This window comes from Carassius carassius, chromosome 5 (genome assembly GCF_963082965.1).
Source record: "Carassius carassius chromosome 5, fCarCar2.1, whole genome shotgun sequence".
In the NCBI taxonomy this organism is placed as follows: Eukaryota; Metazoa; Chordata; class Actinopteri; order Cypriniformes; family Cyprinidae; genus Carassius; species Carassius carassius.
The window spans coordinates 40054064-40081411 of record NC_081759.1 but is presented as its reverse complement, the minus strand read 5'-3'; the positions used below and the strand labels follow the sequence as shown (position 1 = coordinate 40081411).

General features: G+C 34.9%; 1 protein-coding gene across 1 annotated transcript in view; it reads right to left on the bottom strand.

Annotated features, from left to right (window-relative positions):
* Positions 1 to 27348, bottom strand: part of LOC132141607 (polypeptide N-acetylgalactosaminyltransferase 9-like) — an 84461-nt gene that overhangs the window by 50062 nt on the left and 7051 nt on the right. Inside the window, exons 2-4 of the mRNA XM_059551289.1 lie at positions 23620 to 23800; positions 10544 to 10710; positions 3395 to 3569 (exon numbers count right to left, since the gene is read on the bottom strand). Of these exons, the coding sequence (XP_059407272.1) occupies positions 3395 to 3569; positions 10544 to 10710; positions 23620 to 23800 (523 nt within the window). The remainder of the gene's footprint in view (positions 1 to 3394; positions 3570 to 10543; positions 10711 to 23619; positions 23801 to 27348) is intronic.

Here is a 27348-nt window from a genome sequence, read left to right as displayed (position 1 = left end):
GAAACAGCCATCGGTAAATTTTATCCTGTGGTGGTTCTAATGTTAATCATCGTATGGTCCGGTAAATAACATTATGCCAACTTTTAAAGGACGTAATGGGTTACATGTGTGATTGACATTTCAGCACTTCAGCGCGTAGGCTACTCCTACTGCCGCGTCTATGTTAAGTGCATTTTTGAGAAACGCATGGTTGCAGGCTGTGCACATGTAAATGCCGTTTACGTTCGGGTCCAGTCGGGTTCTAAAGGAAATGCCGTCAGGTCGGGTCGGACTCGGGTCTAATTTTATCGGGTCTGTCTCGGGTCGGGTTTTTCTTTAAAAATAAATAATGTATGCATGTCGGGTTCGGGTAAGTAGTGATTCGGGTCGATTCGGGTCGGGTACAGTTTTTAGGACCCGAGAAGACCTCTAGTTTGGGGGGTATTTTTTTAAGACATATTTTTAAACTACAATCATCCAAACTAAATGTTTTGTCACCCAGTGTATTTGTTTTACAATTTATAATGTTGTTGATTTGTATTTATATTGTGAGGAAGATACTTAAAAAATATATAATTTATTAAAATAGTAATAAAATAGGAATAGATTAATGACAAGCAATGGCACAAACAAATAAAATTACAAGATACACCTAAAATTAATTTTGCATTAAGTTTTTCAGGTAGGTATAACAGTAATATTCAGGTACAGAATTACCACAGAAACAGAAAAATCTATTTAACTTTACTGGTTAGTCTTCAATGTATAGAAATAAACATTAATGACAGAGCAGCAGGTTTATTTAGGTTGCTGTCTCTTTAAGAACTCATGCGCCGATCAAACTGTTACACATAAGTTTTGTTTTTTAACTTTTAACATTAACATAATAGCCTGTATACCGACAATGTTTTGTAAATATCGACTGTGACAAAAAGGCGCATGCTCTCAGATGTATCTCTATGTGTGCACGCTTTGGGTGTGTGGCGGCTATTTGAGGAAATTTCTCTGTTACAAACACAGAAACTGTGGGAATCAGTAGAATTATACACAATCTCACGCCGAAATTCATGCCCTCCTAGGTGTATATAACTTTCTTCTTTCAGACGAATCCAGTCCAGAGTAATATTAAAAATCGTCTTTGATCTTTCAAGCTGTTTCATGGCAGTCAGCGGGTGTTGCACTGCTTCAGTCCAAAAGAAGTTAAATAAAAAGTGGCCATCCATAAAAAAAGTGTCTCATATAGCTCCGGGTGGTGAACAAAGCCGTCCTGTAGCGAATCGATGTGTTTTTGTAAGAAAAAAAAGTAAAACATAATAATTTAATCTAGCTTGTGCTCACTGTTGCAAACTAAGCATTCTGGGGGAATGACGTATGAGGTTGGCTTTGCGCATGTGCTGCTCAGAAGTGACAAACGCGGAAGCGTAGCGAAGAGATCAAAACAAAACAACGGTCTCGAATTAGAAGTACAAAAGGAGAATTTGTAAAGAAGAATGTCAGAGGATTTCGATATAAGCCAAGAGGAGAATCCTGTTACCAAACGTTGGATTTTACGAGGCTCACCGTCGCATGCACAACCTCATACATCCACCCGGAGCTGCTTCCGTATACAACTGTTGGCGCAAGCTAGATTTAAGTGATTATTACGTTTTAAATATGGATATTTTTCTAACCAAAAAAAAACACATTGTTTTGAAACAGCTTGAACTAACACTTTAAGTGTTTTATTCAAGGCACAGCTCTATATGAGCACCTAGTGAAAGGGAAATTTCACTCACAGATGTCCAAAACCCAAATTTTTTGATATTTTTGGTGAATTTATGCTACATTTGAAAAACTGCTGTCCTTTACACATGAAATACTTTCAGTGTTTCTGTGACCAATGTTCTTGCGGTTCATATATTGACTAATTGGCCTCTTTGGAATTCAGTTAGTTGCCTCCATTTGCTTTGAAACTAATATATCAAAGTGCTAATTGTCAAACCTCCAGCACAGTGTGCTGCCAATATCAAAACAACTTTTCTTTGAAGCTGTGCTTGTAAGTGTGGTTATGTCAAGTTACTTCAAAGTTTAACATTTGATGTTTCTATAAATAGAAAAAAGTTCTCAACTATGCATCAAATATATATATGTGTGTGTGTGTGTGTGTGTGTGTGCGGGAGGGGTTTGTGTGTGTGTGTGTGTGTGTGTGTGTGTGTGTGCGTGCATGTGTGTTTTAACAAAATAAACATGGGGGAACAACATGTACATGGGAATATTGTGCAAAAATGATGTTAATTTAAAAGTCCTGAGTGAATCTGACAACATCTGCTGAAGGAATAGGGCAGTGCTGACATGAGGATAGGAGTTCATCATGGTTCAGAAGAGGGGGGATGAGGAATCATATTTTCCTTGATCTTTTTGACATACAAGACATCGGTGTGCTGTGAAAACATATGCTAATTTCAAAACGTCTGCTTGTTTTACATGTTAATGAGGGTGTTTCTTAAAAGCAGAATTCTAAGCCAGAAAGAAGGTGGAAAATCGGCACGAAAAACAAAATAATGATGCTTAAAGGGGTATATAATAAATCATGATATAACCTCTTTTAAATACAAAATTAAAATGTGTTTAATTTCCGACCGTTTCATTTCACACCTTGAAATTTGGAGATTAGACAGAAGGATAACACATTTAAATGAAATAGTTTTGCACGAGGGAAGCGATAATAAAACTCTAATTTAATTTTGGCTCCAAAATGAGGTATGCATGTCCTGTCTTTCCAACCGCAGATCTGGCATCATGCACCTGAGAAGGTGGCCCCATTCAGTGATCATCTCTCCATTAAATGTTTATGTTGTGGAACAAAGAGGAAAAGCTCATTAATGGTTAATCCATAATTCCCAAATGGAGGTCATAGTACTCTAATGGGAGGCCTTAATGAGAACTCATTGCTGTCGAGCTGATGGAGGTGACAGATGAAGGATGCTTGAGTTCATTTAAGGATTGTGAGAGCAGCGGTACAGCAACTCTCAGCGCATTAGAGTCATTTTGTGTTTTTGGAGTCAACAAATAATGACTTTATTCTTCTACCTGGACTGTGGTTTGAACACAGGTTCTAACTAGACCAGAACTAAACAGCATGTACCAGACTTCTCAGCAGGGAAGCCCATTACACATCAGAAAGGAAAAAGGTTATTTAATATGGGGCACATCTCCTTCATCCATTTCTGAGATCATTAATCTATCAGTTCATTTTTGACAGATGCTTTAGATAAAAAACCATCAGGCTGCCTTCCTCACTGAAGTCTAAGCTTCCATTGATGTCATGATGAATATTCTCCGCTAAATCAAGCCTTTGTCATGTGAAGCACAACAGTGATATTCTGAGTGGCGAGACAATGCCTTATTAAATAATAAAAGAGTGAATCCCACTTACCAGCCTGTGTTGAACTCCACGTGGGCGTCAAAGAAGCCCACAACAGGCGCAGTGGCTGCGTTCCAGCCGTGGATCCTGGCCCGTATGAGTCCCTCTCTCTTACTGTTCCTCACGATCTTCACCAGGCCGGGATATCGCTTGTTCACATAATGATCCAGATTGAACTTCAGCTCCACTACGAGAGAAAAACAGAGCATGTGAAGGGAGGAAATCCAAACCTCCTACATCAATAACAGGGACTTCGACATTTGTCTTTTTATTATATGAAGGTCACATTGTCTTGGAAACCCTTTTTTCATGCCATATTGTGCTTCTTTTACTTATTTTCCTTTTATGCACAGGTTTTAGTGTGAAGGCATTGATTATTAATGTTTTTTGATCTTATAAATTCATCCAAAACTATTGCAAAAATTATTGCATTAAAAAAAAAAAAAAAAAATGAGTTAAATGAACCAAAATTTGAATAGTTCTGTTGCTTTATCTGTTTTTATGGTAGTCCCTCAGCTGTGCTGTAATTTATTCATTAAAAAAAAATTCTAAATGCTAATGTACTGGTATTCCAAGGACAGTCCTAACGGAGCATGCTTAACAACCTCTTGACCAGGCCCTTGTTATTTCTAGGCTGAACTACTACAATGCTCTGCTTCCATCATGTGCATTCAAACCTCTACAAATGATTCAGAATGCAGTGGCACAACTGGTCTTCAAAGAGCCCAAAAGGACCCAGGTCAAACCTGTTTTTATCACCGATCGGAGCTCACATCAAGTTCAAGACACTGATGATTGTGTATAGAAGAGCCACAGGCTCAGGACCCTCCTACTGTACTTACACTCACTCTGAGGAATCTATTTTCCCTCCAGAAGCCTGAGATCTACAAGTGAGCAATGCATTGTGGTATCATCACAGAGAGGCACAAAACCACTTTTCAGACAATTTTTTCATTCACCGTTCCTGGCTGGTGGAATAATCTTCCCACCCCCATCTGGAATAATGCTCTCTGACAATGTCAAGCGACAGCTGAAAACAAATCTCTTTCATCATCCTAAAATAAAAATAAATAAATAATTGCTTTCTCTTAATCTAGCTCTTTCCTTAACCTGTCTAGCTTGTTCTAATAAAAACAATTGGCCTCATTCATGAAACATGCATGAGTAAATTATGAGCAATTTGCGCGTAAAAACAGACCTTCCCTAAACTTTCTTCCAGATTCACAAATGTTTATAAATATCAGATTTGATAATTAAACATGTGTGTTAATGAACTCCAATCATTCTTGTGCACGCTCATTCACAATTACCATAATCCCCGTCTATGAATTACAGCTACAGCAAATTGCAAATATTCTAGTCTACGTTCTCTGGTTTGGCTCAGGTATATTGCATAAATGCAAAAGAGACTACTAAGCCATATTCCTAACAATAAACATTCAATAACGTGCATTCACCAAAGAGAGTTTTACCTGCTGAGAAAATGTCAGGCGCTCCTCTTAAAAAGACTAGCTAGTGTCGCTGGAGAACGCTTTGGTGTTACATTGCTCTAGCTGAGACGATTTAGTTTCTATGATTTGGAATATCCACGGCGACAACGTATCACTAGTATCTCATTTTTAAGAATTTTACTCAATATAAAAAAGCAGTAACGACTAATATTGACCTCTCTGTAGTTGTTGTACAAGTAGGAAGGTTGGTTGCTATTTGTCCGACCCATCCTCTGTTTAAGGTTTGGTAAATAGTGGCAATGACGAGCGCTGTGTTTTATCAACAGCAGCAAATAAATAAATAAATAAATAAATAAATACATTTCAAAAAGAGCGCAGGGGCAAATGAACTTGTAATTATTAGTGCATCAAATTTCAGTGTCATCAGTTTGCCCAAAATAACACTGAATGTTTTGTGAGCAGGTGTACATATCTTTTGTACCAACTAACATTTTGAAAATACGAACATTTTCATGAATTTTAAAGTTTAGGTTTTTAACGATTTACAAAAAACTGGTTCTGTTCGTGTTTCATGAATGAGGCCCAATGTCTAAAACTTTGTATCACAAGCACTTCTTGTGTTTATTTGCCTTATTTTTAGATGAATCGCTTGTTGTATTTCCTCAATTGTACGTCGCTTTAGATAGAAACGCCTGCTAAATTAACTAATATGATGTAAATGAGATGAGAAATGAAATGTGATGTTTTGTTTTTTTGTGTGTTCATCAAGCTCCAAATTGGTTAAATTAAGCACTATTCATTTTGTATATTTTCAATAAAAAATTTATTAAAAAAAAACTGTCTATGAGATCTTGTCTCATAACAAGACACAATTGAGATGTGATGCAAATGTCCCCCCAAACAAGACAAAACATTATACTGTAAAACAGTTAAATGTAGAGTGAGAGTGTGAAAAGCATATTTTATGGCTAAAATTTTTAAAAATGTTTTATACACTTACAAAAGAGAGGGGGGGGGGGGGGGGTTAAGAACTGTTTACTCAAAGGTTCTTTGTGGAACCAAAATAGTTATTCCATGGCAACACCAAAAAAACTAAAACCCTTTTAGAACCTTTATTTTTAGGAGTGTAGAGTGTTTCAAGAAGCTTGTGTTGAATTCTGTACGATAAACTTAGCATAAATAGCATAAAATAAAAAAGAAGGTTTTCGTGGCACTGTAGATGACATGGTAAATAAATCTGCCTGAATCTCCCCACTCCTTTAGTCTCTTAGAGTTAGCTACTGTATCTGTCCTCATTCAATAAGAACGCGGGGAGGTAAACAAATGGAGTGCAAGGAGAACACACACACACTCAGAGAGACAAACACACACATACACACACTCAAGGAAGATAGATGAGTGTTTGGGCTCTCTCCTGCAGGTTGCTGAGTGCTCTAGTTTCTATGGGGAGAGGAATAAGTAGGAACAGAGCACTCTTTAAGGCACTGATGCACACAACTACCTCCCCTCTCATTCATCAGCTTAGAAGAAAGATTAACATTTCAATGTTTCGGTGCGATGGAAAACCCTGGCACTGAATTTAATCACCCAAGAATATGATTTAAAATTATTTTACATAAAAGGTGAAATGTTTTTATGTTTGCCTATAAAGACTCATAGGACACATACACACCTGCTTTTAAATACTAAACCAATATCAACAGAGATGTCATGTTTATGTTTATGCGCTTGAAGGGTTGCCATGCACACTTATTATAAAAGCGATGCTTATCATGCTCTTTTGGGCTTGTTATTTGGGTTCCAGTGTATGGAGGTAATAAAGTAGGCAGATGTAGTTCACTATATTTTGGTATGTGGCTTATTTCCAAAATAACATATTTGAATTAAAGTTTATTATGAGCTTATTCTTATTCATTGTTGGTGTATTCCAAGCAAGATCTATCAACACTAATGATTTAAAATACAGAAAAGATACAACTTTGATACAGGTCTAAATACATCATTAACAACTAGTTCAGATTGGTTCTGTACACACTTTTGTTGTAGAATGCAGTTGTCCCTCACTGTGTGCAGAACAGGATTAAGCGAAACAATATGAACTGAGAACCTAATTTAGCTGTGATTTGTATATGGCCATATCATAGGCAACATTATAGACCATAGAACAAGTATGACCATTTATTTTAAGACTATATCTGCAGTTTCCCCCCCTAAATTTCCATTGTGTTGTGAAAAAAAAATCTAATTCTCATTAATTTAATAAGCAAATATTATAAATATAAAGTACAATGAATATAACAGTGATTTATACTGATATACACATGCAATACTGTCTTTTTACAGGCTTTCATCGCAGTACACACACACACAAATTTTTATTTATTTATTTTTTTACTCAACTTAAATTTGTATCTTGTTTTTAATTTGGGGGTGAAATGCAATTTTTTGGAAAAAAAAATTATTAAGCACTTTCGTGAAAATTCACCCAAATCCAATAAAAGTGTCTGCTAAATGAATAAATATAATGTGAAAGTACATAACATAAATATGTTCATAAATTATATTCACGCTGACTGCTTTTAATGTCAGCTTTGCTCCAGTTATTATAACACTGCCATATTAGGGCGGGCACAAAACGTAATTCAGTGTGTGTCGAACAGTGTGCACACACGCACACACACACGCACACACACACACACACACACACACACACACACACACACACACGCTGTTAGAACAAAAGTTATGGGATTCCCTCTGGTGCATTCTGAATGAGATTGAAATTAAGAATCATGAGGCAGAAATATTTTATAAGCATTCACCAATCAATGAAGAACAAATATCCATCCATCATACTGTGAATAGAAAAGCAGAAATAAGTTCTGGAACACTGCAGATCAAAATTGAGCATTATGAAAATATTCGACGTGCATGCTGATCTTGATAGATCAGCTATGGCAAAGGGATTGCTTTGCTTTATTTAATCAACAAAGAGGACTTATCATTTTTCATCTGCATATATCAAGAACTCTGACTTGAAATACAACCATACGCAATAACTACCGAAGGCTGAATATAGCACTGGAATAGCATTTAATGAAATTAAAGAAAGTGATTTTTCTCATGGATGCATGTGTATGTGTGTGCCAATGGGCTTTAGTAAACCAGGGATCATCCACAAGAAATAAATAAATAAATAAATAAATAAATAAATGTGTGTCCCATAGAATTAAAGGAAGAAAGTTTCAAATGGGTTAGTAACCACATGAAGTTGAGTAAATGATGATAACATTATAATTTTGGGATGAATGCTAATTATATACACTAGTTTTGGCCTAACGTATGAAGCTTTTAATTTTGTAGTTTGCTTTTGGGGATCAAGCCAGAAGTCATTTACTAGCTAGAGTCTCAAATAAATGAACATCCTCAAAGTATTAAACAAACTCCTCATCTAAAGGGCCTAAATTCCCTTTCATTTGGACTGAAACCCATTATTATCTGTTAAGTGACGTCTAAATGAATAGAATTTGAAGGGCGCAATACCACTCTGTGTTTAATGAGATGAGAAAAATAGATGCAATGTCCCTTAATATTATTCACAAGGTGAGAATGAATGCTACCCTGCGTAACAGGATTCAGCTGAGATTAATCCAAACAGACAGGGATGATGGAGGGACAGAAAAGGAGACAAAAACCTTACTGGCTTCAGTGAATAGTGTAACACGAGAATGGGACTCTATTAAACGTCTTCATAATGGACTGAAGACTTCGTGAGCCAGAGACACGCTCGCTAAGGTCAATTCATTATTCAAGTGGTGAAGGCCTGTACCTCCAGCCGTTTTTCGGGTGCGAGCACTAAACCGGAGACGACAAGCTACAGCGCAGAGAAAAGGTCAAGTAGGCAACCTTTGCATGCTAATAGTTTAATGTCAGCTGGAAGAAGCTGAAGCATCAGCAGGAAATTAGCATATCAAATTAGAAACACCACATCCAGAGAACCTGAGCGTGTGAGATAACAGCAAATTGGGAAGATAGCAGTACTGTCAGTCATCTGCTCCTGCTCTGTGTGTATCTCTTTATATATATACATTTTTATTTATTTTTTTGCTTGTTATTTATTTACTTTTTGAAATAATCCTGCATTTAGGCTGCATTTCCTTGATCAAACATACAGTAAAAACTGTTTTACTGTAAAATATTATTATGATTCAAAATATCTTTTTTTCAGTCTTCAGTGTCAAATGATTTTTCATAAATTTTTCTAATATGCTAATTTGGTATTCAAATACTAATAAAGTTTGTTTTTTATTATCAATGTTAAAAACTATTTTTGCAGCTTAATATATTTGTATAAACTATGATACAGTAATATTCATAGGGTGCTTTGATAAATAGAAAGTTTAAAAGAACACCATTTATTTGATTATTTTTTTGAATAAATAGCAATAAATAAAAATGTTAAATGAAGAGTTCGGTTGCAAAAACAGATAATTCTCAAAAATAATTAATTTTTTTTCATTGTGCATTCCAATTAATCTCAACTTAAACTGCAGTTGGGTTATTTTGATTAGGTTAAAAAATACAGCTAACTAACACAATAACACACAATAAAAACATGATTACATAATATAAAACAGAATTTAAAAAAAAAAAAACGTGTTATCTGTTTTTGCAAATAAACTCTTCAAATGTAGTTATAAAAATGTTGTTTTCGACTGTAATGGTATTTTTGATTGTATAATTTATTTGGTAAAGGCTATAAACAGAGTGCGATGATTTCCAGAATCTCTATTCAACTGAGGACTCAGAGAACTACTTAAAATCTGAATTTTAAATCTTAAAGTTTGATTGTGATCACAAGAAGAACCATCATTAATGTGAACTCCACATTATACTTCAGAGAGTGGCCCTGTGTCAAATGGCACACTTGATTCGTGGTCTCATGTCCTTCGTTCATGCGTATCCATAAAGTCCACGAGCCTGTAGTGTATCCCATTTATCATTTTATGATACAGAAGGGTGCTCATGAGCGCCTTCTTTGCAGCCTCAAAAACCCGAGCCTCACATGAACCCAACAGTGATGAAGAAAGAATGGTTCATTATTGCTCCACCTTGCTTGGTTTCAAGGCTGTATGCAATAAACAACATGACACAGACAACATATTTTTATGTGACACCAAAAATGAAAAAAGCTCAACTATTTTGAGAACAGCTGAGCTGCTGCTGTCATGATAATGAAAAATGTTCAGTTAGAAGCATCACTACTTTTAGTCAGTCCGATACTTCAGATAAAAGCGACAGCATAACATACAGCATCAGTGGGAACTGTAAATAATGTCTCAAAGAAAAAGTTCCTCTTAAAGCTCACTTATAAACCTTGAGCTGTGTGCAAGAGTACACACCTAAAGGATTACTCTTGCGGTGCTTGTCTGTTGCTGTTTGTTTTCCCTCTTTTTGTTAGCCTTTAAGCGCAGTCTCTAACCAAGCAACAGAACTATTTGTTTGCTCAGACAAAACATAGACTGTTAAAGCATACCAAAACAGGTTAGTCATACTTTAACTGAGGATGCCTACTGTGTTTATTCACTATACACAAGGCTTTTATGTCTGGAGCAACAAGAGAAACTGGATAAAATTAAACAGCTGTATTTGTTTCAGTGAAAACAAAGCGATAAATCATTAATAGAAACATAAAGCGATGCGTCCTTACCGCTGTCACTGTTGTCGTCCACCAGTATGATTTCTTTGAGCATGTGAGCCGGGGTATGGTTGACCACACTGTGTACAGACCGAAGGATGACAGACAGAGCTTCATTCACAAAGATGAAGACCACAGAGATTTGGGGAAGGTCATCAGAGTAGGTCAGCTGCTTACACCTGGACAGAAAACAGACATAGTGTCTCAGCTTGCAGCTTTAAAGTCAGAACATTTAATAAGTTTACATTATAGGAAAATCATAACTGACCATAATCATTTTTGTTGTATATTATGGAGGTTTTATTGTGTGTATGACTATGCATTTTTATTTGTATCATCATTATTTATAAATAACAGTACTATTTTATTGTTTAAATTATCTTTAAAAAGAAAGTGTCAAGCTCTAGATATTCTGTTTCACATTACACTTTCCCCACCATCTTTTTTTTTTTTTTTTTTTAAAGTTGCCAGTCATTTTTGATCATTTTCAGAAATGTTTGAGCATGCAATACATCAAAAGAAAGAAGAGAGTTTTATTCTAGCTTAATGCATTTTTATCAACACATGCATATAGGCAGGTTTCATAAATTCGGGCTAAAAAGATGAGACAGCTTTTTTTTGTCAAAGACTACATCCAGATTGGATTCAGAGACCAGATTCAGATGAAAAAAACACAGATGGAATAGATCGCTTCTCTCGACACCCCAAAGATTCACACTCCTATACAGCTTCCTAGGTTAACAATTAATTTGGTAATGTTCAACAGCTTTGATTTATATTCTGATTAAATTTGATGAGCATGAAAACATGGAAAGCCAGAAAATTCCATCAATGGCAGAGAAATAGTTCAAAATTAAAAGCAATGCATATGAATTTCATTGGTTCACACCAAGAACAATAACTATAAAGATCACAGCGACATTCTGTTTATTATAAGCACAGGATGCTCAAATGCTAGTGCTCTTTAAAGCAGGAAGGATTCTGATTGGCTGTCAATTCTTTTATAGTTTATATCAGCTAGAAAAAATTATGTTAAAAGTGATTCCAACAATACTGTTACTCTGTGTCATTACAGTTGTGTTCTGGACGATGCATTATTTATTTTATTTGTATTTTTTATTAAGAATGATTGTTAAAACTATATCCTGTTCTCATTAGTTATCGTCCATGTTATGAATGGGCTTTTGTAGTCTTACTGAGAAAAGTCAGATTTTGTTGAAGCACCATTCTGGATTACTCTCAACTGCATGCATTGCATGAATATCTTTATTTTATAGAGATATTATATTATAGCTGATTATGCTTTGGATAAGATGGAAATTCTGGTGCAAAGCTACAGTATATTAGAAACATTAATTATTTCATTACATTTAGGAATCATAAGGGAGTTCTTATATTTGCACAAGACATCTAAAATACAACCTGGCGTCTCAAAGCTAAAGATTAGTTGTCTTGCCATTAATAAATATGTGAATATTTAATGAGTTGCTACATTTTGGGTAAAGACAAAACCTGACGAGCCACTAAAAAGCCTAATTTCATTCCCACATTTACCAGTCTTCTTGTGGGGAAATTTGAAGCATGCCAACATTGCCTTTAATGCACATTGTAAATGTGGACTGGTTAAATATGGAAGCCATAAGTTCTTGATCAACATCTCACTGTGAAATCCTTCCCTTGGCCGTCCTAAGCTGATCGTATGGACTTACTCTCAGCTCTTTTAATATGGCTGAGGATTATAGGGCTCAGCAATAGGTTATATTTCATAAAATACGATTACAGAGACTAGGTTTGGCATTTAGCAGATTAAAATTCTCTAGGCAATCACATTATTGAGTCATCTGCTCACAAAAAAAGGTATACTCAACAAATAAGTAATCAGATTATATACAACCAAAAGAATAAAAGTATGTATGTGCATCAATATACTGTATGCAAAAATAGACACGATTCAAATATAAGTCACTAACTTCTTGTTTCTTAAACTACTCTCTAAAAGCAATATCACATTTTCAATGGAGCTGATATTAAGGGAATATGGCAATTGTGCTGGTTTAATAATGCTTTAACAATAGCAAAATATGAAAATCCGAAACCTATTATTGGATATTTTTGCCCCATAGCTTGAATTTTGAGGACATTTATGTCATTTTATGGTCATTTTTGCCTCAATCTCCCACTTATTTTGGACCCAGCATGCTGTGCTTCAATCAAGATCCACAAAAAAACAAAACAAACGACTACTCCCAATTTCAGGATGAAAACAATGTAAAATTAAAACACAAAAAATTGGTGCTGCAGCCCTGTTACAAAAAAATAATACTAAATAAATAAAATAAAATAAATAAAAATAAATACTAAATAAAAACGTACATAAAAATATGTATGATCCCTTTATATATTTATATTAAGGGTCAAATGAATCCATAGTTGATCCATGTTATTCACGGATTACCTGCAAAATGTAACCATCATAAAGTGAACATTTATTGTATTTATTTATGTATTAGCAGAACTTTCTGTATACAGTACAGACCAAAAGTTTGGACACACCTTCTCATTCAAAGAGTTTTCTTTATTTTCATGACTATGAAAATTGTAGATTCACACCGAAGTCATCAAAACTATGATTTAACACATGTGGAATTATATATGGAATTATATACATAACAAAAAAGTGTGAAACAGCTGAAAATATGTCATATTGTAGGTTCTTCAAAGTAGCCACCTTTTGCTTTGATTACTGCTTTGCACACTCTTGGCATTCTCTTGATGAGCTTCAAGAGGTAGTCACCTGAAATGGTCTTCCAACAGTCTTGAAGGAGTTCCCCGAGAGATGCTTAGCACTTGTTGGCCCTTTTGCCTTCAGTCTGCAGTCCAGCTCACCCTTAAACCATCTCGATTGGGTTCAGGTCCTTCAATAATGAGGACCTTTATTTAGTCAAACTGCAAAAGAACAATTACTGATCGCAAATGACTAATGGTCCACTAAAATAATGACTGTGGCAATTTATGCATGGACATTTCCTTAATCATAATAATTTCTCCAATGAGGAGAAAAGGTAATTGTGCCTAGTCTAACACAGTCATGCTATGATGCAACCACAAATATTAGTTGTTTATCCTGAATGCTGAATTTGGTAATGTCTTATTTTGGAATAACAAGTATAAAATCCCTATCAGATAGATATCACTGAAACACTAGGTGTCCTGAGAAATCACACAAGTCTCCGTTTTAACCAAAGGCTCTGTAAACAGCAAAAAGGATCTGACTGTGGTGGATTACAGCCCATCAGAAATCCTAGAGCCATACCTTTACCTTTCAGTCATAGTACACACTGGGGTTTGCTGCAAAATATAGGACAGAGATTTGGAGAGCACGGTTGAAAAGATGAGAGGCAATTCAATGACATAGTCTAAAATAGAGAAGTTAGCAAGATGCCTGTTAGGCTAACATTGTTTAGAGCAGCTATAAATTGTCCTTTATAGTTGGGTAACATAACATCTAAAGACCTTAATCAGCAGAATGAGTCCAGTGTAAATCGATGTAAAAAAAAAACATCCTAACATAAAATGCTAACTTCAGTGCAACAATCTATGCACAAATGAGTTTATGGGTTTCATCATAAGGCCATCAAAAATGTTTGTAATATATAAAAATATACAGACAATCAAGCCTAAAAAAAATGTATTTATTAAGCTAAGTCATTTCTTAAGCCTCTTGGACATGGATAATATTGATTGAGCCTCCTGCTGCCAGTCAGTAATATTTAATGGCTCTGCTCTCCTCAGTAAAAAGCCCCTCATCCAATCTGGAGCAATAGCTCTCCCTGTGTGAACGCACAGTACAGTACACACTCACATGCGTGAAAGAGCCACGTACTGTAGTCTCTGTGAGTCATAATGGTGATGTTTAGTGTTTTAACTGCAGGTGGAGAACAGTCAGCTTGAAATGACGCAACACTACCAAAACACAATTCACAGTAGGTGTTAAAAAACATTTTCAAATCCCAGCTTGATCTATAAAAGTACATGCAAACTATGAGTGCACTAAGTAAAATGAACAAAAATACACAAAACCGCTAAATCCTGAAAAAAAAAAACACTATAGCAATATCTCAGCTATATTAAACTAAAATACTTCACCTTAAATTACATTTGCTCATTTAGCAGGCTCTGTATCCAAACTACAGTCTAAAGAAAAGTCTAAATATTTCAAAATTTGTCAATTCTAGGACTAAACAACAGGCCATAAGGAAGAACAAAATAAAAGCAAGCCTATTTATGGAATATTACTTATATCAGCTAGACTGTGCTAAAGCAAGCATACAGCGTATATGGCTAACACCCATTGCATAAAAACAAAATATTATGATAGTTTCAACAGTGACAGCTGTGCAAATATCATTCAAAGCTATTTAGAACAGTCTTCTAATACCATGCGGTTCTGCAGCCATAGCAGCATTAGGAAGGTTTGATTGATCAGGCCATTAAAGCATTTTTTCTTTGCTTCCCAGCAGGTTGCTGTTTTTCCAATCCCTTTTTTTTCTCAACTGCTCATGCAAAGCACCATGAATATAAAACTGATGTCACCCGCAGTATTTTTCCACCAAATGTGCAAGAATACATCAAATAAATCCAAGTAAATCCTTTTATCACAGGAGTGAAGCACTGTCGTGTTCAGGCCAAAACAACAACGCTACGTCACGTCAACACTGAAAAATAAGACGATGTTTGAGTAATATTCATAAACATTCACAATCATAATTTTACCTAAGAAGCATTACCCTATTAAAAAAAAAAAAAGGTAAAAAAAAAAAAGTACTTACTGAATTTAAAAACATATTTATTTCATACTAAGTGAAGTTCAAATCTATGAACATGTTTACTGACATATCACTCGAGACTGATATAAAAATTATAAAGTTTATTTGGAGTACTACTTCAGCACAATGAATTAATAAATTACATTTTAAAATATATTCAGATGAAAAAACTGTTTTTTAAAATTGCAGTAATATTTCATCTGAAATGTGGTCTGAGAGACCACCTCATATGATTGTAACCGCTTTGGGTGTACAGTAGTACATAGTAAAGCACTATATAAATGCCTCATTCATTCATTCATGCATTCAATCTTACTGTATTTTGGATTAAATAACTCTAGTCCAGAGCATAAGAGACTTCTGTAAGTATTTTTCCATAAAATACTACGATACAAAAAGTGACCCTGGAGCACAAAACCAGTCATAAGGGCCAATTTTTCGAATTTCGAGATTTATACATCATCTGAAAGCTGAATAAATAGGATTTCCATTGATGTATGGTTTGTTAGGAGGACAATATTTGGCTGAGATATAACTATTACTATAAAAAAAAAAAAATCACGTCTAAAGCTGTCCAGATGAAGATCTTAGCAATGCAAATTAATAATCAAACATTAAGTTTTAATATATTTACGGTAGGAAATTTACTAAATATCTTTATGGAACATGATCTTTACTTAATATCATCCTAATGATTTAGAAGTTTTTTTTGGCTATTGCAAAAAATATACCCCAGCGACTTCAGACTGGTTTGGTGGTCCAGGGTCACAAATTATTATTTTAAGTCCTCTAACAGCTATTAATTTAATTTAATATCCATGTTCATTTACAGCTGACTTATTAAATCAAAAGAATATGTACGTGCATTTCAAATGTCGGAGATGCTTTTCCCACACAGCTATTCATTTAGATTCAGCACCATAAGTAACGCTACACTTTCATTGCTCTAGTTACTTCCTGAAATCTAGGCCATTGTTCAAGTCTGAATGTGTACGGCTGGACAGGAGCAGGCAGCTACAGGCTGTAGCAGGATGAGAGATGGACTCATCCGTGTGAAATAGAGCCAAAGCTGGCTGTCCAGTTATCATAATTTGACCTGGAACAAAGTATGACAGAAACAGACACTTAGATTAAGATGTATTCCTATCTCTCTCTTGCTCTTCGGTCTCTGCTTCTCCCTGAATCATTTCTCTGTATAAGACTTCTCATTAACCTCTAACACTGCCTCTGCGTTCTGCTTGCAGTCTTGAAGCAACTTGCTGATTGCGATCATATACCTCTGCTAAAAAAATCATAACTTGGCTTGTCACTACACCATGTTTTCACTGAAAACATCTCATCGCTACAAGAAGGAGAGTTGATGGATCTCTACACCCTTTTGATCTCATTCCCACTACATAAAGGCTCACAAAAATCAATCCATCTATTTTTTTATACACCGACTCGAAACACCTGACTGATGCCAATTCATTTTATTCACTCATCTCCTTGCATTCAGTTTCCTCCTCCATCCTTTCCTGGGACATTAATAAAATGGCTCCTTGATGTGGTTATATCGATTTTTTTTCTTCGCATGTTGGTAAATTAATTTGCGTTAAGTATTTTGAGTTAAGGTTAGCTTGACCTTTTTAAGAGACTACTTTTCTTGTGGCTGCATAAAAATATGCTGCCTTTGTTTGAGAAATCACATCAATTAGGCCTTCGAGCAGAGAGAGTGAAGAAGCAGGTATCCCGGAGATCTGCAATTAAACGTGCATTAAATAGAAACGGCCATCAAAGCGCTGCCCATTCTGGACATCAAAGACCTTTGGAGAATGACTCCTCAATTAGCCAAGAAACACATCAACAACTGCTTGCCCTGCATCAGCGTCAGAAGTGGCTGCTGAGATTGTATCTAAAACATGATTTTGCCCAAAAAACAACAACAACAATAACGTTACCATTCTAAGTCTTGCAATATCCATGCATGCAAAATCCTCTTGTTCAATATTATTGTGGTCTGAATCCGGCTTCAATCGAAATGGCAATGTTGATGCTAATACTTAATTATACCAGAGCATGCATCATTCTAATATGCTTATTAGTATTATTAATATTGAAAACAGTTTTTGCTACTGAATATTTTTATGGAAATACCTTTTTCAGGATTCTCCGGAAAGTCCAAAAGAACAACACTGGTGAATTTATATTAACAATTCAAAATATCTACTATCATTTGTTATGGTGCAGTAACATCTAAAAGCAATTCATAATTTCATGTTAGAGATTGTTGCATCCTGTTCAGGAAATATGTGGAATTCAACAATGATGAAAAATGTATTTCCCTTTTTCTAATCTTTTTTCAATCTTTTTGTGGCGAGTAAGTGCTTTGATTAGGATAGGAAGCATTCAATTGATAAAAAGTGACAGTAAAGACATTTGTAATGTTACAAATGATTTCTATTTCAAACAATTCTGTGAACTTTCTATTCATCAGCAAATCTAGAAACAACAACAAACACACACACACAAAAAAAGCCACAAAGAATATTCTGCATCACTTTCATTTCAAAAAAATATTAAAAAAGAAAACAGGTATATTAAACAGTTCTCAACATTGAAAATAATCAGCATATTGGAATGATTTCTGAAGGATCATGTGACACTGAAGACTGCAGTATAATGATGCTGAAAATTCAGCTTTGCATCACAGAAATAAATTACATTTAAAACGATTAAAACATAAAGCAGTTAACAACATTTAACAACATTAAAGTTTTACTGTATTTCTAATCAAATAAATGCAACCATAATAGAACTCTTTTTTTTATGCAAACAAACATACTATTTCAAGGTGACAAATCAAATACAGAGTAACCAGAGTCAACAAAACATACATGACAGCCAACACGGTTTGTGTGAATACAGCACATACAGCCAACATGGTTAGATATTGATGAATGGTGTGTTGTTGAGAGTGGCTTCACACAAAGAGGGTCAACGGGTTCAAGATTGATGGAAGTTTATGAGAGATAACAAAGAGGGGTTCAATTCTGTTGTATTATTTGGAGTGGAAGTTGACAGGTTTTCCATGGAGATGTAGTCTGTTATTAAGTTTTTCCAAGATGAAATATGTACGTTATTCCTTGATTTCCAGTTCATGAGGATAGTTTTTTTGGCGATAGTTAGAGCTACTAAGAGTAATTTACTATCTGTATCATTTGAGTTGATTATGGATGTGTCACCTAATATACAAAGGGAGGGAGACAATGGGATGTGACATCCCATATGGTTAGATAGTGACTCCGTAACCTTTTCCCAAAATTCTTTAACTGGGGTGCAATGCCACAAGGCGTGAAGATAGGTCTCAGGGGTGTTTTGTGTACAGTGCGAGCATGTTTCTGAAGTAAAAAATATTTTTAAATAATTTTCGTCCAGTAAGATTAAATCTATGAAGTACTTTATATTGTATAAGTTGAAGATTGACATTTTTCGTCATGAAGTAAATGTTTTTGCAAATTTGTGTCCAGAGAGCGGCATCGGGGGCAATAGATAAATCTGATTCCCATTTAACATTTAGTATGCCTAATATATTGTCCGATTTTGAAATAATTCTGTATATTTTGGAAAGTAGCTTTTTAGAAGGAGAAATATTTAATAGCGTTGATATTGGGAGGGGAATTTATTAATTGTCCTAGAGTAAATTTTTGATTGAATTGATGATTTGATTTGTGAATATTCCAAAAACCAATTGCTCCCAATGCCGTATCTCTGAACCAAGTGGGAGAATGATGCCAGGTTATTATTATGAAAGATATGCTGAAGTTGTGTGATTCCCTTTTCTGCCCATGTGCGTAAATTAAGTGGCTTCTTGTTGTTTTCTGTAAAATCGGGGTTATTCCAAATTGGGGTGTGTTTAGATGGTGCAAGAGGAGAGTTTGTGATTTTATGGAATTTCCACCAGGCTGTCAGAGCTGCTGCTATTGTCGGCATTTTAAAACAGTGATGCTTTTTGATTGTCTGATTGTAGAAGGGTAAATCTGAAGTATTGATGTCCTTACAAATTGTTTGTTCAATATCTAGCCATGTGCTTTCTGATGGGTTAGGTTGAATCCATTTGTGTATATTTTGAAGCTGATTGGCCATAAAGTAGTGGTAAAAATGTGGTGCTTCCAGTCCTCCTTGCATTCTCTGTTTCTGTAGAGTGGTCAATTTGATTCTTGGGGTCTTGTTTTTCCAGTAAAATTTGGTAATTATTGAATCTAGTGTTTTAAACCAAGAAAGGGTGGGTTGTGTTGGTGTCATTGTAAATAAATAAGTTAATTTAGGGAGTATAGTCATTTTAATTACTGATATTCTGCCCACAGTAGACAGTGGTATGTTCATCCAACGTTGTAGATCCTCATCTATTATTTTAAGTAGTGGAATGTAATTGAGTCTAAACGGCTCTGACAGCCTGGAGGAAACATTAATACCCAGATATTTGATGTGATCGATGCACAGAGGAATTAGTAGTGTATGGGATGTCACATCCAAACTGGTGGAATGTAATGAAAGTATAGCAGATTTACTCCAATTGATTGAGTATTCAGAGATATTTGAATAAGAATCAATGAGTTTAATAATTTCTTGTGATGATGATGAAGGATCTTGTAAATATGATAATATGTCATCAGCGTAAAGACTTATTTTGTGGTGTATATTTAGTGTTTGAATTCCTTTTATGTTGTCGTTTTGACAGATGGCTGCTGCTAATGGATCAATGAAAATGGTAAAAAGAGAGGGGGAGAGTGGGCATCCTTGTCTAGTCCCATGGTGCAGTGTGAAGATACGTGATGTTTGTCCGTTGGTGATGACGGTGGCTAAGGGTGATGTATATAGAATTTTAATCCTATTGATGAACGACTCCCCAAAACCAAACCTCTCTAATGTAGAGAACTGGAATTTCCAGTTTACTCTATCGAATGCTTTTTCTGCATCAAGACTGACTATGGTGGTTTTGGCTTTGTGAATTGATGAGTAATACATTAAGTTAAAAAGTCTACGTGTGTTATTAGATGCAAGTCTAGCTTTAATGAAACCAGTTTGGTCTGGATGTATAATAGATGGTGTGACTTTTTCTAATCTATAGGCTATTGCTTTGGCGATGATTTTAATGTCTACATTGATAAGGGAAATTGGACAATAGCTTGATGGTAGTGTTGGGTCTTCATTGGCTTTGAGAAGAAGCGAAATTGTAGCTATGTTCATATTATCTGGGAATTTTGATTTTTGTTTTGATTCTTTTATCATTCGGATAAATAGTGGTGATAAGATAGACCAAAATGTTTGTAGAACTCAGCAGGGTATCCATCAGGACCTGGTGCTTTATTATTAAGTTTAAGGGCATTAAAAAATTAATGTTCTGAGTGAGTGAAGTGACATTCAGCCAAGTATGGTGACCCATACTCAGAATTTGTGCTCTGCATTTAACCCATCCGAAATGCACATACACAGAGCAGTGAACACACACACACACACTGTGAGCACACACCCGGAGCAGTGGGCAGCCATTTATGCTGCGGCGCCCGGGGAGCAGTTGGGGGTTCGATGCCTTGCTCAAGGGCACCTAAGTCGTGGTATTGCAGGTGGAGAGAGAACTGTACATGCACTCCCCCCACCCACAATTCCTGCCGGCCCGGGACTCGAACTCACAACCTTTCAATTGGGAGTCCGACTCTCTAACCATTAGGCCACGACTTCTATTAACGGGGATTCAAGAGTATTTATTTGATGTTTATTAAGTTGAGATAAGTTGATATTATTGAGAAATGAATTGATGTCTTTCTGAGTATAGGGTGTTTTTCTGAAGAGTATAACTTACTATACAAATTGAGAAAAATTTGATTTATTTCTTCTGGTGAATTGGTGGACTTCCCTGCTGTGTCTGTAATAACTGCTATTGTTGTTTTTTCCTTATTTTGCTTGATTTGATTTGCCAAATATTTACCAGATTTGTTACTATGATGGAAGTTTTCTTGTCTTAACCTTTGTATTAAGAATTGGGTATGTTTGTTGATTAATTCGTTTAACTGAAGTTAATATTTTCTTAATGTGTCCTGTGTTTTTTCTGTTGGATTATTTACATTCGAGCCTTGTAGTTCTTTGATTTTTTTTTCCAATTCTGTTTGTTGTTCCTTCTCTTTCTTTTTTTTGTGAACGGACAATGAAATGATTTTTCCTCTTAGTACTACTTTCCCTGCTTCCCACAGAAGAGAAGGGGATAATTCCGGGGAGTCATTCATCTTTAGAAAGCATGCCCACTCTCTTCTAAAATAGCTGTCGAAGGGATGTGTTAAATCGCCATCTAGTAATGTTTTTTTTTTTTTTTTTTTTTTTTTAAAGAGAAGTCTTTTTAAAAACATAAAAAAAAAATCCTACCAACTTTCAATGTATTTTAGCACCACACAAGAGATGAGGAAATGCTGTGACAGTGAGGACTGTGAGCAGACATGTTTATTTAAATTTTTCACGTTTCTTACCAAACAAGGAGCCCATTAATTATTTACCATGATTCTACCCTGTTCTACCTACGTGTTAAAAAAAATCATTGCAATTATGCTTCCATATAATAGTTGCATAACAGGACCTTCCACCTCATGCAGCGTGAGGGTCAGATTTGTGATGCCTTGGATTGTGCAAGTTACATGGAGATATCTTATACAACACATGTTTGTGTACAGGAGCGTGAATGATTGTGTTTATCAGGGATGCAAGCGGAAACATTACTGCCAAGATGAATGCACACAGTGAATCGTGATTTACACACAGTTTGAATCACAACAACTTCAAGAGGCTCCATCATCTACAATGGCCTAAAATCAAACCCATCAGTGTGAAAAAAAAAGTCCAGGATACTTTCAAAATTTCACATATTAGCTTTAGTTTTTTTGGCAGTTGACAAACATTAACCACAAAAAACTATGCGTAGTTTCAAAAGAAAAGCTGGATGATGTTATCTCGTCCAGTCACTGGATCTGTGCTTTGGGTTGCGTTTTAAATATATAACTTCTTACGAATGACAATTAATATTCCAGTGCTGTTTCTAAGGTTGATTCCCGCCATATAAAACACCCCTGCACTGTTGCTGCATGATTAACATTCCTACCATTAACACTATCCTAGTGGGCTAATATTTTCTTTGTCTAATGCAATGCTTTTTCACTGCTAGCTATTGACTCTATTAATGTGATTCTCCCCTGAAGGGCGTTGTAATGCTAAAATTATTCAGCCTCTAGGCTATTTATAAACCCCTTTTCTTTGTATAACGCCGTCTGAAAATCAACCCTGCAGTGTAGTTAGTTTTAAAGGGCCATGACATTTATGGCACGACGAATCAAAGTGGCAAATAAGGTCACAGATTGTTATAAACCACCCCAAATGTTTATTTTCCTCCAGAAAATATCAAAGAACAGAATGAATATTTTCAAATATCTTGTGAATATTTTCCTGTAAATAATTATTGGAATTGTTCACCCCAAAATGAAAATTCAGTCATGATTCACATTCATTTTGTTTCTATTTTCTGTTGAACATGGTAAAAAATTTGTTTTTTTTATTCATAAAATCTTTAAACGTTCATTGTAGAACACAGGGTTCTTATATTTACAAAAGGCATTTAAAAAATTGTTACTTGAAATAAAAAAAGGAGTTTATAAAATAATGTAAAATATTTAAATTGTTTATATAAAATACTAACATATTAACATTTTGTCTAACTTGATGCATAAAACTGAAACTGAAATAAAAAGAATATAAAAAATGGAATAATAATAAATAATAATCAATAACAAAAATAATCTATATAAACATAAAAACAAAACTTAATAAAAATGACAACAATTCAAAATTACTAAGACTTTAACTAAAATTTACATTAAAACAGAAAATATAATATAATTACATATATTATAGAAAATAAAACAACAACTTAACATTAAGCATAGCTTAAATTAAAACTCAAATAATAATTAATAAACCCTATATAAAACTATTAAAAAAACATCATCAACTTAATAAAAATGATGACAACATACAACAAAATTATTAAAACTTTATATATAATATAATATAATATAATATAATATAATATAATATAATATAATATAATATAATATAATATAATATAATATAATATAATATAATATAAAGAATAAACCCCTTTAGCACACTGCGGCTCAGTGTCTATTCTTATCTCACCTCCAAGGGCATGTTCTTTGTTTAAAGGCACTGCAGCACACTCACTTTTTCGGCCTGTAGTCCGGAATGTTCCTGTCCAAGGAGATGCGGTCACTCAGCTGGGCGTTGTAGCCGTACTCCTCGAACCTTCCTTCACTCTCTCGGCTGTCCACCCCCAGCGTGGCCGCAGCACCGCCCTCTCCCAAACCTCCAGGACCCTCCACCAGACCCATGGGCTTGGCTAGACCTGCCAAGCAATGTGGGGAAAAACAGGTTTGACTTCAAAGGTCAGGACATCCCATAAGAACGGTTGAACAACTGCTGAACAAGGGTACAGAGCGATAATTGGATGTTGGACTCCAAGACACCACCTTCGCCTTTTGTCACCTCTTTGATACGGACCTCCCGGGGGGAGAGGTGGAAAGCAAGTGAACTATGTTTAAAAGGTTGTCAGTACAGAGTAAGACTTCTTTCCCTTTGGAAATACACCTAAAACGTCTCATCTGTTCTCTATGCTAATTAAATGCGGGGGTTGTTTCCGGCACATCAAACGCTGTACAGTTTGACACCCCAAAGAATATGACAAAAAAGAATAAATCCATTATATCTGATAGTGAGTGCCATATGGTTGTTCTTAATTACAATAATCATTCTTTCTGCTGAATATTCGTGAACTGCCAAAGTTTTTGGTCGGAATAATTGACATGTTCTTTGAAAGCCAGGATTTAAGCCTTTGCTGTGCTCTTTAAAAGAGATGAAACTAGTGTAACGGACTTATTAAAGATGCCGTTTCATTTTGACATTTAAAAAAGCAAAATGATGTGTTTCACTGCATTATTAATGACTACATAAAATTTCTATCACGTTTCTGAAATAAGTGCATGATCCAATGATGTTCATTTTAAAGCCTTGAATAACAAAAAAATTGTTTTATCACGTTTCTAAGATGGTTCTGCATTAAACGACAGAAATACCCTGCAGTTGATTTTGTTTTACTTGCTCTTTTTATAAACAGAATATCAATCTGCATTAAAAATCATTTAACAATAATTAAAATGTGGCATGTTTGAAGATGCCAAGCAAAGCATGTGTACGACTGTAAAATATATTCTATATTATACATTCATCTAATACTTGGGAGATATTTTTTAGCTAATCAATATTATTATTAGACATTTATATAATAACATCTGAGTCATATCATTTTTATTTTTTTATTTTATATCACTTTTTTTTTGTTTGTGATATTTTAAAAGCAATAAGCATTAAATGTATTCTCAATATAATACATACAGTAAATGCAGTTTAGAACTAACCAAAATAATGCATTAAAAATAAAATAACATGTGATCAGTGAACTGAAATATTCAGAAAAGTTTTAGTAGCAATCATAACTAATAAAAGTCACTTTCGTCACATAACATATTACAAAAATGCTGTTTTATTACAAATACATTAGATAACTTTTTTTTTATTATTATTTTTTTAAACTAGATGGAAATTAGAAATGTTTTCTTGGCAAGCAAATAAGTTTAAGTACTTAAATTTCTTTATTAAAAAATATTCAAAATGAGTTATTATTTATAATATATTATTATGATACAGTAATAATAGTTTAAAATTATACTAAAACATGCAATTTTTCTAATAATATTTTATGAATTCCTCTCATCATTACTCCGAATGTCCATGTTTCTCAAGACCACAGAGTTGAAATCCAGTCCACCATGTAAAGAGCTTCTTTGATCGGGAGGTTATACTTTCACAAACATCATTAAAATCTATATGAATCCTTACAGAATGTTTTTGAGAAGGTCTGCTTGGATAGTTTGGCTTGGGTAACGATGCTTTGCAACCAAACGTAGAAATTGTGTCGTTAACTTCAAACCGGTCGGTTCTACAAACAGCAGTTGGTGCAACATTAAAGCCAATTCCACCCTCAACCCTAGAAACCAGACTTGCACCACAACTGGCTCCGTCCCAGCTGCAGCGGTGACCTCCCAGAGTGTTGCCTTGTCTTAGAGACTGAGTTTTTGGATCATGAGGTTTTCTCGCAAGCTGGAGCTGAAATGGAAATGTCTCTCTGTAAGCGTCTGAGGGTTTGTGTCATTGTTATTGCCATTGTCTCGAAGGCTGCCTCTGTTGGCTGTTTGGAGAGAATTCTATTACATAGCGGCCTGGCATTTTGACACTAATCCCTAAGAGCCAGCTGTCTATGGCAGAGAGAACCTGCATATCACACTGACTTAATGCAGCATACTGCTAATACAACACAAAATATCGAGGGGCAACATCATGTCATTTTCATGAATATAAAGTTAGAAAAGTTATTAAATAACATTTTCGCCAACGATCTCATGATGTAACTAAAAAAACAAGACAGCCTAAGCTGGTTTAGAGGGTTTTTGGACATTTGTCAAGAGCTGGCCAGCCAACTAAGCCAGCTGAAAACCAACTTGGCTGGGTTTCTAAACAAAAGATGTCCAATCATGCTCTTGAAGTCCTGCAGAGTTTAACTCCAACCAGCTTGCATGGAAGTTTGTGGTTGCTGTGTCTCATTTTAAAGGCCGGCGTCCTTTGGAGGTTGCATTTTTTAATTAATATTAAAACTCTCTCTATATGTATTATGAAAACTGTTAAATCAAACTAAAATATTACAAGAGTGAAATTCCTAATAGAAGCCTAATTCCAATAATTACAAATTGCGATAATGATTCTTTATTAAAACAACAGCGGTGGAGTAAGTGTTTTTATTCAGCAATCACAATCGCAAACAATATACTGTAGTCTAGATCTCATGATAGAACACAGATTCGCCAGACTTCAGTTTACTTGTTTGTCTTTGTTTTCAGATCATTGTCGCATCTTCCGTAATGAAAAGCGAGAAAGAAAAAAAAACACTGGGCAGAAAATGAATCGTTTAAACAGAGAAGCTCTGATTTGGGGATTTGAATTCTTGATATCTGACACAAAAAAGCTGGCATAGTAGAGGTGAGTACAACAATCCACAATAATATTTGTCTCCTTTTTTTTTTGACGAAAATAAAAAGAGATTTTTATAAAGTTTTAATTTTTTTTTAAATACATTTTAGTCTCGTCTTTTATCGTCAATGATATTGCATGTTAATAAAGTCACAGTTATCATCCATCGACCTTATTTTCGTCACATCATTTTCCCATCTTAGTCAAGGGAAAAAAAGCTCATCACTATATATTTTTCATCATAGTTTTCGTTAACAAAATGAACACTAAATTACAGTAATTTATGCCTCAAATGAAATAACAGCACATTTTATATTGGTTTCTTTTCTGAAATGAGACATCCTCGATGAGGTACAACTCCAGAGGATGCAGACTACAAAATTAAACCACAACTACAAACTTCCTTGCAAGTGCATTCAAGCTGGAGCTAAACTCTGGTTCAGGTGGGTTTAATTGGGGTTCACGTCATGTCATAATTACCTTAATTTGGAGATAACGCGTTACTCTAGTTGGAGCTGTCCAAGTCCTCCGACTCAGAATTCTGCGTTTCTGTAGGACCATTGATGCCTTAGAAGCACCTAAATGAATCTGCAGCTTTTCCACCCCTTATTTTTAAGAGTATATGTAAGTAGATTTAGGGATTTTCAACCTCCAAACTAACTAGCTAACTGACTTCCTCAGATTATTTTAGTGGCTGCTAATAAATTTGGTAAAGGAGATTATTTATCCCCCTTCTGTTCAGCTCAAAGTCACTACTTAATCTCTGTCTATGTAAATGTGCGTGTGCATGCATGTGTATGCTGATAATAATAC